This window comes from Dermacentor variabilis, chromosome 3 (assembly GCF_050947875.1).
Source record: "Dermacentor variabilis isolate Ectoservices chromosome 3, ASM5094787v1, whole genome shotgun sequence".
NCBI lineage: Eukaryota > Metazoa > Arthropoda > Arachnida > Ixodida > Ixodidae > Dermacentor > Dermacentor variabilis.
This window is the reverse complement of record NC_134570.1, coordinates 121,646,849-121,659,759: the sequence shown is the minus strand read 5'-3', so window position 1 is coordinate 121,659,759 and position 12,911 is coordinate 121,646,849. Positions and strand designations below refer to the sequence as shown.

The 12,911-nt window shown below is 43.6% G+C and overlaps 1 protein-coding gene across 1 annotated transcript in view; it reads right to left on the bottom strand.

Annotated features, from left to right (window-relative positions):
- The window catches only part of Gprk1 (G protein-coupled receptor kinase 1), a 126,808-nt gene that overhangs the window by 22,845 nt on the left and 91,052 nt on the right, over positions 1 to 12,911 (bottom strand). Inside the window, exons 5-10 of the mRNA XM_075686275.1 lie at positions 10,615 to 10,689; positions 8,773 to 8,834; positions 5,936 to 5,987; positions 4,406 to 4,497; positions 3,493 to 3,592; positions 2,307 to 2,388 (exon numbers count right to left, since the gene is read on the bottom strand). Coding sequence (XP_075542390.1) covers positions 2,307 to 2,388; positions 3,493 to 3,592; positions 4,406 to 4,497; positions 5,936 to 5,987; positions 8,773 to 8,834; positions 10,615 to 10,689 — 463 coding nt within the window. The remainder of the gene's footprint in view (positions 1 to 2,306; positions 2,389 to 3,492; positions 3,593 to 4,405; positions 4,498 to 5,935; positions 5,988 to 8,772; positions 8,835 to 10,614; positions 10,690 to 12,911) is intronic.

Here is a 12,911-nt window from a genome sequence, read left to right as displayed (position 1 = left end):
AGCACCGTGCTGTAGCAACAAAACTAGTAGCCAAACATGAAGGAAGTGCTTGGCGGCGTCAGCCAGGGGATAGCGCGCCTGTGAGATGCAAGCTCTGTCTAAGGAATGCCGAGAAGCAGAAAATCATTCGTACATCACCTCCTCAAGCAGGGTCTTGTAGGACAAAGCAGCGGCCCCTGTGGACTAGTGCCCCAGTCCTTGTTGTGAAGCAGTCGGGAGGCTACCGGCTTGCTGCAGACTACCAACCGTTAAATGCAAGAGCCAAGGTACCTGGCTACCCAACGCCTTGAACAGACTGGCTGCTAGCACAACTTGGCCGAGCTGAGTGGTTCTCAAGCTTCATTCTCTCCCAAGGATTTTTTTTTTTTTCATATTCCTGTTTGTGATGCCGACAGTGTGAAAACGGCCTTCATCTGCCATCAGGGCATGTTTGAATTCGCCAGAATGCCCTTTGGGATGTCAGGTGGCCCGGCAGCTTGTTAAACCTTGATGGATTGTGTGCTACAGGGAATGAAATCATCACTTCGCTATGGCATCTTTAGATGATGTTCTAGTTCACACGGAGACTCTTAATCATGTTGAACAGGTGAGGAAAGTACTGCAATGTACTGAAGGTGCTGGCCTTACGATTATCCCGGACAAAATACAGGTGTGCCTTAAGTCCCTTGGGCCATATCATCTCACCTGGGAAAGGCAGACCAGATGAAGAAAAGGTGTGTGCAGCGCTAGGTTACCTAAGAGCCAGTACAATTAGGCAGTTGCAAGCCTTCCTGGGGCTTGCTGGCTAATATAGGAACCTCATCCGACACGTCTCACTGACAGCGCATCCACTCGCGGACCTTTTGAAGAACAATGAACCATGGCAGCGGGCAGAGAGTCAAGAGCAGGCTTTCGCTGCACTCAAGCAATCCTTAGCTCAGGATGTAGTTGTGGTCCTTCCAGATCTAAGCCGGCCTTTCGTGGTTGAAACTGATGCAAGCGGTGTCGGCATTACAGCTGCTCTACTGCAGGCTGGCCCCAATGGACTGCAGCCTGCCTCCTTCATAAGCCGGGTTCTCACAGAGGCTGAAAGCCATTACATTGTCCAGGAGCGGGAGTGCTTTGCAGTAATGTGGGCAGTGGACCAGTTCAGGGCCTCTCTTGAATTTACCGCGTTTGAGATTCACTATGACCACATGTAGCCGTCATAGATGTTTAGTACTGACCAAGCTTCGCCCAGGGTCAAGCGTTGGGTCCTGCGATTGCAGGGCTTCAATTGCCGAATCAAGCACAGACTGGGACTGCCAAATATACCCGCAGATGCCTTGAGCATTTGAGCAAGTAGCAGCAACCTTGGAAGAGGATGCCACACTCTTAGGTGACACAGGACTGCTCATCCAAGAATAGGCTTTCGACGGCCGTCTCTCAAAACTGAAGACTGTGCTCCAAATGACTAGGCTCTCAAGCTCGAACCCTGATTACTGCATTCTTTGTTATCTGGCACATAGAATAGAAGTGGAGCCAAGCGGACTGCTGGTTCAGCAAAGAGGCAACAAGAAGGTACCATGGCTACCTTATCACCTCCGACACCTGGCACTGAAGATGGCATACAACCACCCCACAGCAGGCCATGCCGTATTTTTAAAAACCGTGAAACGTGTCTCAGCACGGTTTGTCTGGCTGGGCGTGCACACTGACATATCGAAGTATGTGCAGTGCTGTGCTGTCAGCACACAAAGGTCAATGCCAGAAGCCTGAGGGCCTCGTGAACAGTCAGCGGGCCACAGCTCCCATGGAAGAGCTTAGTGTCTATACTATCGAGCCCTTGTCATCTAGACCTCGTGACCACAAATACTTGCTGGTGGTCATCGACAAATTCCCCAAGTGTCCAAAGCTCTTACCCCTGCGAGTGGCAACAAGTACGAAAACCTTACAGTGTATGGTTGCAGTTTTCTGTCGCCATGGCACATCTGTGGCAATCACAAGTGACAATGGAAAGCCCTTCGTGAGCACTGTATGGGGCAATCTTCTAAAACACTGGGGCATCAAGGACCATCACACTGCACTGTACCGATCGGCAAGACGAACAGCCCGACGCTACAATGGTACCATTAGGCAGTGCCTATGAGCATGCTGCTCCAACCACAGAAACTGGGACTCTTCGTTCGTAACAGCCTACTGTACTATGCAGCCTGCAGAAGCAAAATCTGACTGTAGTTCAGCGTCACTAAAAAGTTAAGGACACTAGTTGCCAAGTGACATGCCCAATACACACACTCACTGCAGTGGTTTTTGCTTTAGCAATATTATGAGAATGCAATACTTACCATTCATAAGATCCAGTATAAAACACAACTTGTCTGGCGTCTGGAATGCGTATGTCATGCACACGATGAAAGGACAGTCCTCCTGCAGTAGTAAATGGGAAGAATGGAATGAGCAAGAAAAAATGATAGCTTTTCAAATTCAAACATGATGCAGCAAATTACAAAAGGAAGATGTCTGTTAAAATACATATGCTGCATAAGACAAGTTATTGCAAATGAACTCCTTCACTGCAAGAATGATGTAGCATGTGGTGTAAAAGCTAAACACATTCAGATCCGTTTCTCATTTTCTCTTTAAAATTGCCGGCCACTGACATCAGTTTAAGTTGAATATTTGCTTTACTTTTATATAAATGAATCAAGAGTCATACGCAAATCATGGAATATGCTTAGTCATGGTGTTCCAAGTTCTAACAAGCAGTCACAATGTCACCCTGTGGTTAAATACGACACAGTCCCAAACAATCCCCAAGCTGAACTTTACCTTTAGCTAATCTAGACTAACAAATGTTTGTGTGTTCACACAATGATGCCTGTAAGCTCAGAACAATGACAACAAAAATGTCGCAGTTTCACTCTAAAGGTGAAGCATCGATTACGATAGCAAATTAATAGACAGATATGCAAAGTAAGGCTAGTAGCATTATTGGACACATAAGCTCGTAGACATCCGCTTACTAACTAACAAGCATGGTGTCATGCACGCACGCGCAGGCAAACAAACACATCTCACTCGATGAGCGCGGACACCTGCTGTCAAAACGCTGGCGTGAGGAAGAGCGGCAGCAGCAGCAAGTGAACTGGACTTCGTGCCGCCTCTCGCTTCAACGCAAACTAAGCGGCGAGAACGCAGCGCACAAGAATCTATGTGCAAGAAGCACGTAGACTCTGTACTCATGGCAGATTGCCTTCAAGATAGGGCCTGTACGGCCGTGCCATGTGCAGCAGTCGCCGGAGTAGAACCCGACCTCCCTCGCCACCCCCCGGTGCCTTGCAGCGACAGAAGACTGTGTCCTTCCTCCCCACCTTCCTCCCTTGCGCTCGCAAGGTTGAGCTGCCACCGTTGGCTCACCCTCGCACACTTTCACTGGCACACATGGCATACAGTGCACGGCAACAACGGCCTGGAGTGTCGACAGAATTGCTATCGCAATAAAAATGGGGCGGCGAAGGTTCTATTACTCACCCCTGTGCTGACTAAAGAAAGCATGATCCTCTCGTTCAATGCTAGCGTCTCTCCAACTTTCATTTTGATTCGCTTCTTGTCTAAACACTTCATCGCATACCTGGCCAGGAGAGAAAAGAAATATCACTCACAATGCACACATCTTAAGTTATTCCAAGTGAATATGATAAGGCATGATAATACAGCTCTCCAAACATTTACTCTAATATACGCTTGTGTTGGAGGCTACGTTCTGCCCCGGTCTCCAAAGCCAGCATCTCAATACAAAACATCACTCCAGTTAAATTTATGAATCAATGTTGGCTGGAGAGATTGCCAGACTTCTAAGACAACTTTTGGCATTTTACGAGGAAGAACCACTATCTGATTATGACCGTAGTGGGGGACTCTGAATTAATTTTGCCCACCTGGGGTTCTTTTCATTAACGTGCACCCAATGCACCGTACACGAGTATTTTTGCATACCACTCGCAACAGAATGCAGCCGCGGTGGCTGGGATTGAACCCGCAACTTCTTCCTCAGCAGCGCAATGCCACAGCCACTGAGCTACTGTGGCAGGTTTCGTGTAAATTTTCATGAGGTACGAGACTTATGAGACTCGTGAAACACGTAGTGGCATTGGCTGCCTTTGTGCTGACAGCCCACCAGTTGAAAACGCAGGTTATACAGCGAATACGAAAAAAAAAAGAAGCAGTTCTGGTTCGTCCATTAATCATACATGTCCTATGACATACTCATACTCAAACAAGTTAAGTATAGCCTGTCAGCATATCCTTAAGAGCAAGAGACTGAAGTGGTTCCCAACGCCCATTACCAGGGCCCTTTGGGAACCCGTGAGGGTTCTCATTAGAGGACATTATGAACAGTGTGCCAGAGGACGGTGCCAGCCAAATTCACAAAGAGAGTGCTCACATTTTTCCTGTATCCGCTTTACGGCAGCCATACACTTCCCCAAATCCACCACGTCCAATTATCCGGTGCACGCTGAAGTCATTCATCGTCAGCTGACAAACAAGTACACAGGTAAGCCACAATATTCACGCACTTCCTGAACCACATGCATGACACAATTGAACACATGAAGTCAAGTCTCTGTGTTGTAAGAGAGTGGCACCCAAAGCACGAAACATGAAACGAAGAACATGTCTTGTGCCATAGCATCCAAATTATTACACGAATTTCAAGACGCAACACTGGATATAAGCACTATGATAACTTAAAGGTTACAACTTTAAAATTGCCTTACTATAAGTATATCAGCAACACAAAAGCCTTCTTTCATTAGGCGTCTGTGCTAAACAACTTAAAACTCCTCAAAAATTTATATGTGACAATCAGCCTCCCATGGTGATGGATACAATAGAGAGAAGCCATGAGTGAATACACTGAATTAATCCCTTTCGTGCTGCACTATTATTCCGAATTCTGACCAATAATGGCCGAATTATTTTTGGAGATTCCAGTTGCCCACACGTTTTTGCCTCCTCAGAAAGAATAAATTTGCTTCTGCTTGTGCTGTCCCGTGAACTGTGTGCTGCCATCTACCAAAAGCATGACTAAGCGCCATGACAGAACTGGGCTTGTCCAAGGCATTGCTAGAAAATGCAAACTACCTGCGACGAGCTGAGTTCGTCTGAGGCCGTTTTTACCTGAAATGCGTGGACAAACCCAGCTTGTTGAAGGCACAGAAGGGCTAACTCTGGAAACCCAGGCTTCTTATAGATAAACAGCCAGATCACATACTGCATAATCAATGCTTGACAGTATCTTTCAGCCACATCGGCAAAAGTTGTACACATTGCAGCTGTTCTAGTGCAATACTTCATTCGTCACACAAAGCAGAGACTAGTAATGGTGTACAAAATAATATGTTGCCTAAAGGATGAATAAATCCCATGAACATGTTTCCTTTCCTCGCGTTTTCCAGGCTATTACAGAACAAAAGCAAGTGGAAATGTTTATAAATTAAAGCATGATGTATTATTTGTATCAATGGCTCACAGATTGTGGGGCCCCACCAGCATTTCTGAAGTCCTGACATCAAATTTCAATAAAAAAAAAACAATAATAATCACAATGTGAAACTAGTGTTCTCTTGTCAACAATTTGCCTAATAGTAGATCTGTGGTGAACATGTTTGCATGTGCATGTGCCTATGTGTGGTCCACAAAAGAATGCAACACTGGGGCTTAACCGTACATGAGGCAGCCAACATCACCGCCTATATGACCAAGTCAAGAATGGATGCCCCTCAATTTATACCTCACATTTTTGTCCCAACAAACTTAACTACTTTTTGCCAGAGGAAGGACAAAATCCTAAGCAGATTCAACTATACACATGCAGCTGCAGTTTCTCTTCCACAGATCACATCAGCAAATGTCGGGTGCAATGTACTCGACATCAATAAAACAAGGAGCCAAAAATTGGTGCAACACTCACCTGAATATTAAGCTCGAGATTTTTCCACTGGCAAAACCTTGTGTACTTTTCACTGAAACATTGAATGAGAAAGGCAAGAATGTGATAATCAGAACACTTCAACTGAATGAAGTTTATGATCACCACACATTGCCCTTTCCCTATGATCAAGAGGCACAAAACAGAAACCTAAAGTGGAGTACCAGCACAAGCCTATGCATTCAACTTTAGAAACAAACTGTTTGCCACATCATCATCATCATTAGCAGCAGCAGCAGCAGCAGCAGCAGCAGCAGCAGCCTGGTTACGCCCACTGCAGGGTAAATTTAGGCCTCTCCCATACTTCTCCAACAACCCCGGTCATGTACTAATTGTGGCCATGTCGTCCCTGCAAACTTCTTCATCTCATCCGCCCACCTAACTTTCTGCCGCCCCCTCTACGCTTCCCTTCCCTTGGAATCCAGTCAGTAACTCTTAATGACCATCGGTTATCTTCCCTCCTCATTACATGTCCTGCCTATGCCCATTTCTTTTTTTTTGATTTCAACTAAGATGTCATTAACTCGCGTTTGTTCCCTCACCCAATCTGCTCTTTTCTTATCCCTTAACGTTACACCCATCATTCTTCTTTCCATAGCTCGTTGCGTTGTCCTCAATTTAAGTAGAACCCTTTTCGTAAGCCTCCAGGTTTGTGCCCCGTAGGTTAGTACTGGTAAGACACAGCTATTATACACTTTTCCTTGAGGGATAATGGCAATCTGCTGTTCATGATCTGAGAATGCCTGCCAAACGCACCCCAGCCCATTCTTATTCTTCTGATTATTTCTGTCTCATGATCCGGATCTGCCGTCACTACCTGTCCTAAGTAGATTTATTCCCTTACCACTTCCAGTGCCTCGCTACCTATCGTAAACTGCTGTTCTCTTCCTAGACTGTTAAACATTACTTTAGTTTTCTGCTGATTAATTTTTAGATCCACCCTTCTGCTTTACCTCTCCAGGTCAGTGAGCATACATTGCAATTGGTTGCCTGAGTTACTAAGCAAGGCAATATCATCAGCGAATCGCAAGTTACTAAGGTATTCTCCATTAACTTTTATCCCCAATTCTTCCCAATCCAGGTCTCTGAATGCCTCCTGTAAACACGCTGTGATTAGCATTGGAGAGATCGTATCTCCCTGCCTGACGCCTTTCTTTATTGGGATTTTGATGCTTTCTTTATGGAGGACTACGGTGGCTGTGGAGCCGCTATAGATATCTTTCAGTATTTTTACATACGGCTCGTCTACACCATGATTCCGTAATGCCTCCACGACTGCTGAGGTTTCGACAGAATCAAACGCTTTCTCATAATCAATGAAAGCTACCTATATATAATGGTTGGTTATATTCTGCACATTCCTCTATCACCTGATTGATAGTGTGAATATGGTCTACTGTTGAGTAGCCTTTACAGAATCCTGCCTGGTTCTTTGCTTGACAGAAGTCTAAGGTGTTCCTGATTCTATTTGCGATTACCTTAGTAAATAGTTTGTAGACAACTGACAGTAAGCTAATCGGTCTATAATTTTTAAAGTCTTTGGCGTCCCCTTTCTTATGGATTAGGATTATGTTAGCAGTCTTCCAAGATTCCGGTACGCTCGAGGTCATGAGGCAATGCGTTTACAGGGTGGCCGGTTTCTCTAGAACAATCTGCCCACCATCCTTCAACAAATCTGCTGTTACCTGGTACTCCCCAGCTGCCTTTCCCCTTTGCATAGCTCCCAAGGCTTTCTTTACTTCTTCCGGCATAACCTGTGGGATTTTGTTTACCTGTGTTTGCCACATACGAAGTCTTAATGAAAAGACTAGCAAATACTTCTAAAGAGCATGCAATCATGGAATCTATCCTGTTGGCAACAACATATGTATTCTTATGTGGTACTATATTCGTACATCAATTTCTCTTGACAATAATCTTCCATTTGTGCAACATAATACAATATTCTCACCTACTATGGCTGCTTAACAATTGGGTTTTATCTCTCCCATGCCTTCTTGCCTCAGATATCCCAGGGTGGTATTTTGTACAGCCAAAGGTGTTCGTTGCAAGCAATGCTTGCATGACAACATGCAAACTCTGCATTCAGGTATAGATATATCCAAAGCACATTGCCTTGATGCCACATCGCACTTCAACAGAAAGCAGCAGTGAAAGTGGGGATGACTGAACACGCAGAACAATGTTATTTCTGGAGTTTTTCTTTGTGCTGAAAGCATAGAGGTTTGCTTTTGTAAGGGCTTGAACAATGCATGTGGTTATTTGGGCAAGTTATGTGCTCATACTCTCCCTCGCCCACCTTTGTTTTTTTTCTTTCTGTGGACAGGGTGAGCCGACACAAGCACTACGGCTAATCCATGTCTCCTCCTGTTCACAAGATTCATAAAGCACAATGCTGTCCCATGTTAAAGCAAACACCCACCCTGATGTGGGGCTCTCATTTTGCCGGAACTCTAGCTGCGAGTGCCGGCCGAAGCTGCGTCAAAACACAGCACAGGTGTGTAGAACGGTGGCAGCGCAGCCAGCCATAAATCATCTGCTGAAAAGTTGGGCAATTGTGCACTCGCCAGAGGGGGAAAACGTGTTCCCTTTAACAGCGGACGACCACACTATCTACAAGCAAGCACAACGGGTAACAAGTAGGCTGCTGTTCCAACGTGTCAAAACAGTAATGATGGCAATCAAGTCACTCAAGGTACGAGCCAAACACAGTGTGCCGTGATGCAGCAGTATCAAAATGTGGCCAGCTCGAGAGAGTAGGCAAGCAACATCACCAAAACGGAAGCGTGCATATGCAAAGATTGCCTGACACTACGCACCTTTCAATAAACTTCCTAAAAATATCGTCCCTTAAGAGGCTGAAAATTTCCTCAATGTAAGGCTGGAAAGGATGAAAAGACAAGAATGAGCACAATAAGTTAACAGTGCACACAGAAACACTGGCATGGAGGGCACACATCACGACTATGCTTAGCTGTATGTGACGCTGGCATGATTCTTTCAACACCAACTGTGTGTTGCACTGCAGTGCCAGAGAATTAAAGTAATGAAATTTTCGGACAAGCCCCTGCTATTATGCCTTTTACTGCACGAGGCTTACTAAGGTTGCCTGGATGTCAAACTCAAAATAATGTCACATTTACATTTTGTTTAAATTACAGCAAATCAACTTGAATATAGTATAAGTTGCATTACCAGAAGCCACCTAACAAAATTCAAGGCAGCCAACACAAACATTTTAACAATAAAGAAATTGAAGTTTGGCATTTTTATGGCATTAAAGTCACACATGGTCTTCAAGCTAAGATGCACTTCTGAATATGACGGTAAGCTTTACTTGAAACAGACATTGACTGACAGGAAACAAGTGTTTCTACACTATTTTTCATTTTTAACAACACTGTTCAGCTAGTATCTACCAATACCACAAATAAATATCAAAACATCGAAAGTATTAACCTCTCTCTCTCTCTCTCTCTCTCTCTCTCTCTCTCTCTCTCTATATATATATATATATATATATATATATATATATATATATATATATATATATATATATATATATATATATATATATATATATATATATATATATATATATATATATATCAGTGCAATCGCATTGAGAGAACAGCAAGAGCCCCAACGACAAGGTGTCTGCACAAAGAAATCACCAGCGCTAACATAGAGAGCGCATATGGCCTTGGGAGCGATGCCAGATCTATAATTCCCTGCCATTATGCAGGGTCAAGCCCTTGCGACCCATGCAATTATTGCTCCCATACACTGATAAGCACACGTACAACAAGTACGTAGCCATTCTTCCAGCATGCAATTCCATTCGTCTTTCTGAATACAAGCAGGTTCCGGTTGCCTCTGCAGCGAATTTCAGCATTTGGAACGAAAACAAGAGATCATGAAAAAAAAAAAGGGGAACTTGAGGGCGCCTTATGTCAAGGAGTCATGACCCCACAAGGTGTTATGTATGCTTACTGCATGGCGAGTTTTAATGTTTGAGCCACAAAATATTACCTACATGCTATGATAAATGGAAAACATTTTCCCTTTTCACTGGAATTAACAATAAATATTATCACTATGTTGAAACTACTTTCAATCATGTCTTGTGCTGCTTGTAGATGTTCTTCGTACTTTTTTTCTTTTTAAGAATTTAATATGTTGGAGAACTAGAGCCATCAAACTGCACAGACATGCCTTTCTATGCCCATCGCCTTGCAAACATATGTGTAGTATTCTGTTGGAGGACAACTAAATGTAAGTAGCCTGCATTCTGGCCTAGGCATTATAGTTGGGACAGATTTGACAGTCGAGACTAAATTACAGCCCTTGCTGTGAATGCAACATGACACACTTTTCAGACTCGCACACAGGCATTCAGAGCAGCTACGAAAAAGGATATTTTAAAGTGACTAGCTTTGGCTCTTTTAACTGTTTTCTCAATCAACAGTTGGTGGTTGGGGTTCAGAACTAACGACAAATATATGCCGTTAAGCGCACCAATCTTCTAATAAAGCCAATAACTTTCTTGGAAGCGTTCGGCACTTCGCTTACATTGACAATCATATTGTCAATGGTTTCTGCCCAATTTTTTTAGCAAGGACAATTCTACAAGCACATCTTCGAAAAGAGCAAAAGCTTACCTGAAATAAATTAACGGGAACTTCATTCCTCATGAGGTACTTTTGGACATGGCCTACGGACTCGAGAGAATAATTCTGCCAGGTGCAAATGGAGAGAGGGAGGGAGAATGGGGAAATGAGCATCGAAGCTGTAACTAAGCAGCCTGTAATACCTGCGAGTGTATCCTTCTCGAAACATTGCAGCCTTAAGCTGAACAAGCTATCAACATCGCATGGTAGCACACAGCACGTGACATAGGGCGGCAGGGAGCAGACATTATAGGGACACTAAAGGCAAATATTAAGTCAAGCTAAAGTAATAGATAAGTGCCCGAGAATCTCTAACACGTCAATATTATCGCAAACAGGGCCTCAACAATAGAGAAACTGAGGTAAATGCAGGACATGATCAGAGACTCCCCCGGGACATTCAAGCACTTGCCCAATGACGAAAGCACTCCTCAGTTAATTTCTTTCACTGGTACTCAACCACTCGTTGCAAAAAAGATCATTGTATTGCATTATAAGACGAAATAAAATGCTGCTTATCCAGTTCTATTTCATTTTTAGAAAAAAAGAACTCAATGAAATTCCCCTTGACAACAACGCGGATGGTCGAAAGGTTTCATTTTCGCTCGACACTGCGCCACCCACGCGTTTGTGTTTCATTAGTTTTGTTATCGCGTATTGCTGCGCTGGATTTACTGGCTCGCGAAACTCGCACAAACTGCAAGCAGCAGAGAATTCAACTTTCATGTTATGTCCCGGGATGCCCGAATGGTCTACGGCACTTGACCAAAACGTAGCTGCAGCGGCGAATCCAACGCTCTGTCGTGGCTTGGTACCGCCGTGTGTTGCACGCCATTTCACTCACCGACGGCAGCAAAGGGTGGTGATGGCAACGTATGCAACGTCACCACTCCCCCAGTTGGGTGGCGGAGGTTTCAATTTTCAAAACGGTATTCGGACCCTTCATATGTAATTTTCTTGTAAACTAAGTCCTTTCTTGGCACAAAACAAGCGTTGCGAGGTTATTGGAATGGTATTTAGGCAGTCCATGTCGACTTATTATTTGCCTATAGTGGCCCTTTTAAAAGAAACAAAAGGCAAACACAGATTCATTCTAGAATCTTTGATTACCCTGACCTTTGCGAGGTTTGTTTTATGCCAAGAGAGAACTTACGTCACAGATAAAATTATGACTTGGGACCGCCACAAATTTTGCTCTACTAAAATTACCTCAAATGAGTAGGACCTCTTACTTATTGCAGTGATCTTGGAGGCTATGCTCTGCCAGGCACTACATGCTTTTTGTTTAGTCTGAAGCCTGCACAGAGAGGGCTCCATGCTACCGCGTAACACAAGAAGAGTGGAGCAAAAAGAGTATCTTCAATAAACTATATGAAAATCAAACAAAACTATCTATGCTACATTTTATTTCGTGTTAAAACTACACATGTTGAACTATTTTACTAACCACAGTCAACCATGCATATATAATTTAAACTGACACAGCCTTTCACAATGCTGGTATCTTCTTAAGCCTACATCGTCATATCACTTATAAAGCTCAATTCTAGGCAAAGGTGATGCTTTGAACACCTTAACGCAAATCCTCCACCAGTTCGCTACGTCTCAATATTTTTTCAAGGACATTCCTCTACACCACACGTCTTGCCTTCTCAAGGACTATATTATGTGTAACAATGCTTTGCTTCAATAACTGCCTCCTGGAGGAAGTATTACTAATGCAACATGAGGCATTTAATGACACTTATACAGAATAGCATGCAATGCAAAATGGTCATCTCTATTCATTTAAGTTTAACCATTCAGCACACTTGAGTCAGTTCTCATGAAAGAAAGAAGAAGAAAAAGAACTTAAGAACAAGGCTTCAGAACCACTGCAGAAAAACTCTTGTTTCAAGCATGTTTACATAGAGTTAAATACATTTCAAATACTTAAGATATGCTGGAAACAGAGCAGTATGTTTCTGTTATTGCCAGAAGACAATACGGCATCTGCCGCAAAATCTGACATTCTAACAGTCAACCTCAATCTATCTCAATCAACCTCAATCACGATCACACTGTAATTGCTGGATTCCAGCAAGAAAAACCACCTCTTAAAACACATATGAGCACATGAATCATGCTAGAACTTTTCCCTTTGACAAGACAACGTGCTTCAATCTCATTAAGATGCAGAAAGCAGCCCAGCCATTCATTCACATTTCACTGTGCTGCGTAGCATAAATAATCAGTCTGTTGCGGCCATTGAACCAGAGCACTGAACTTAAAAAGAAGGTATATTCAAA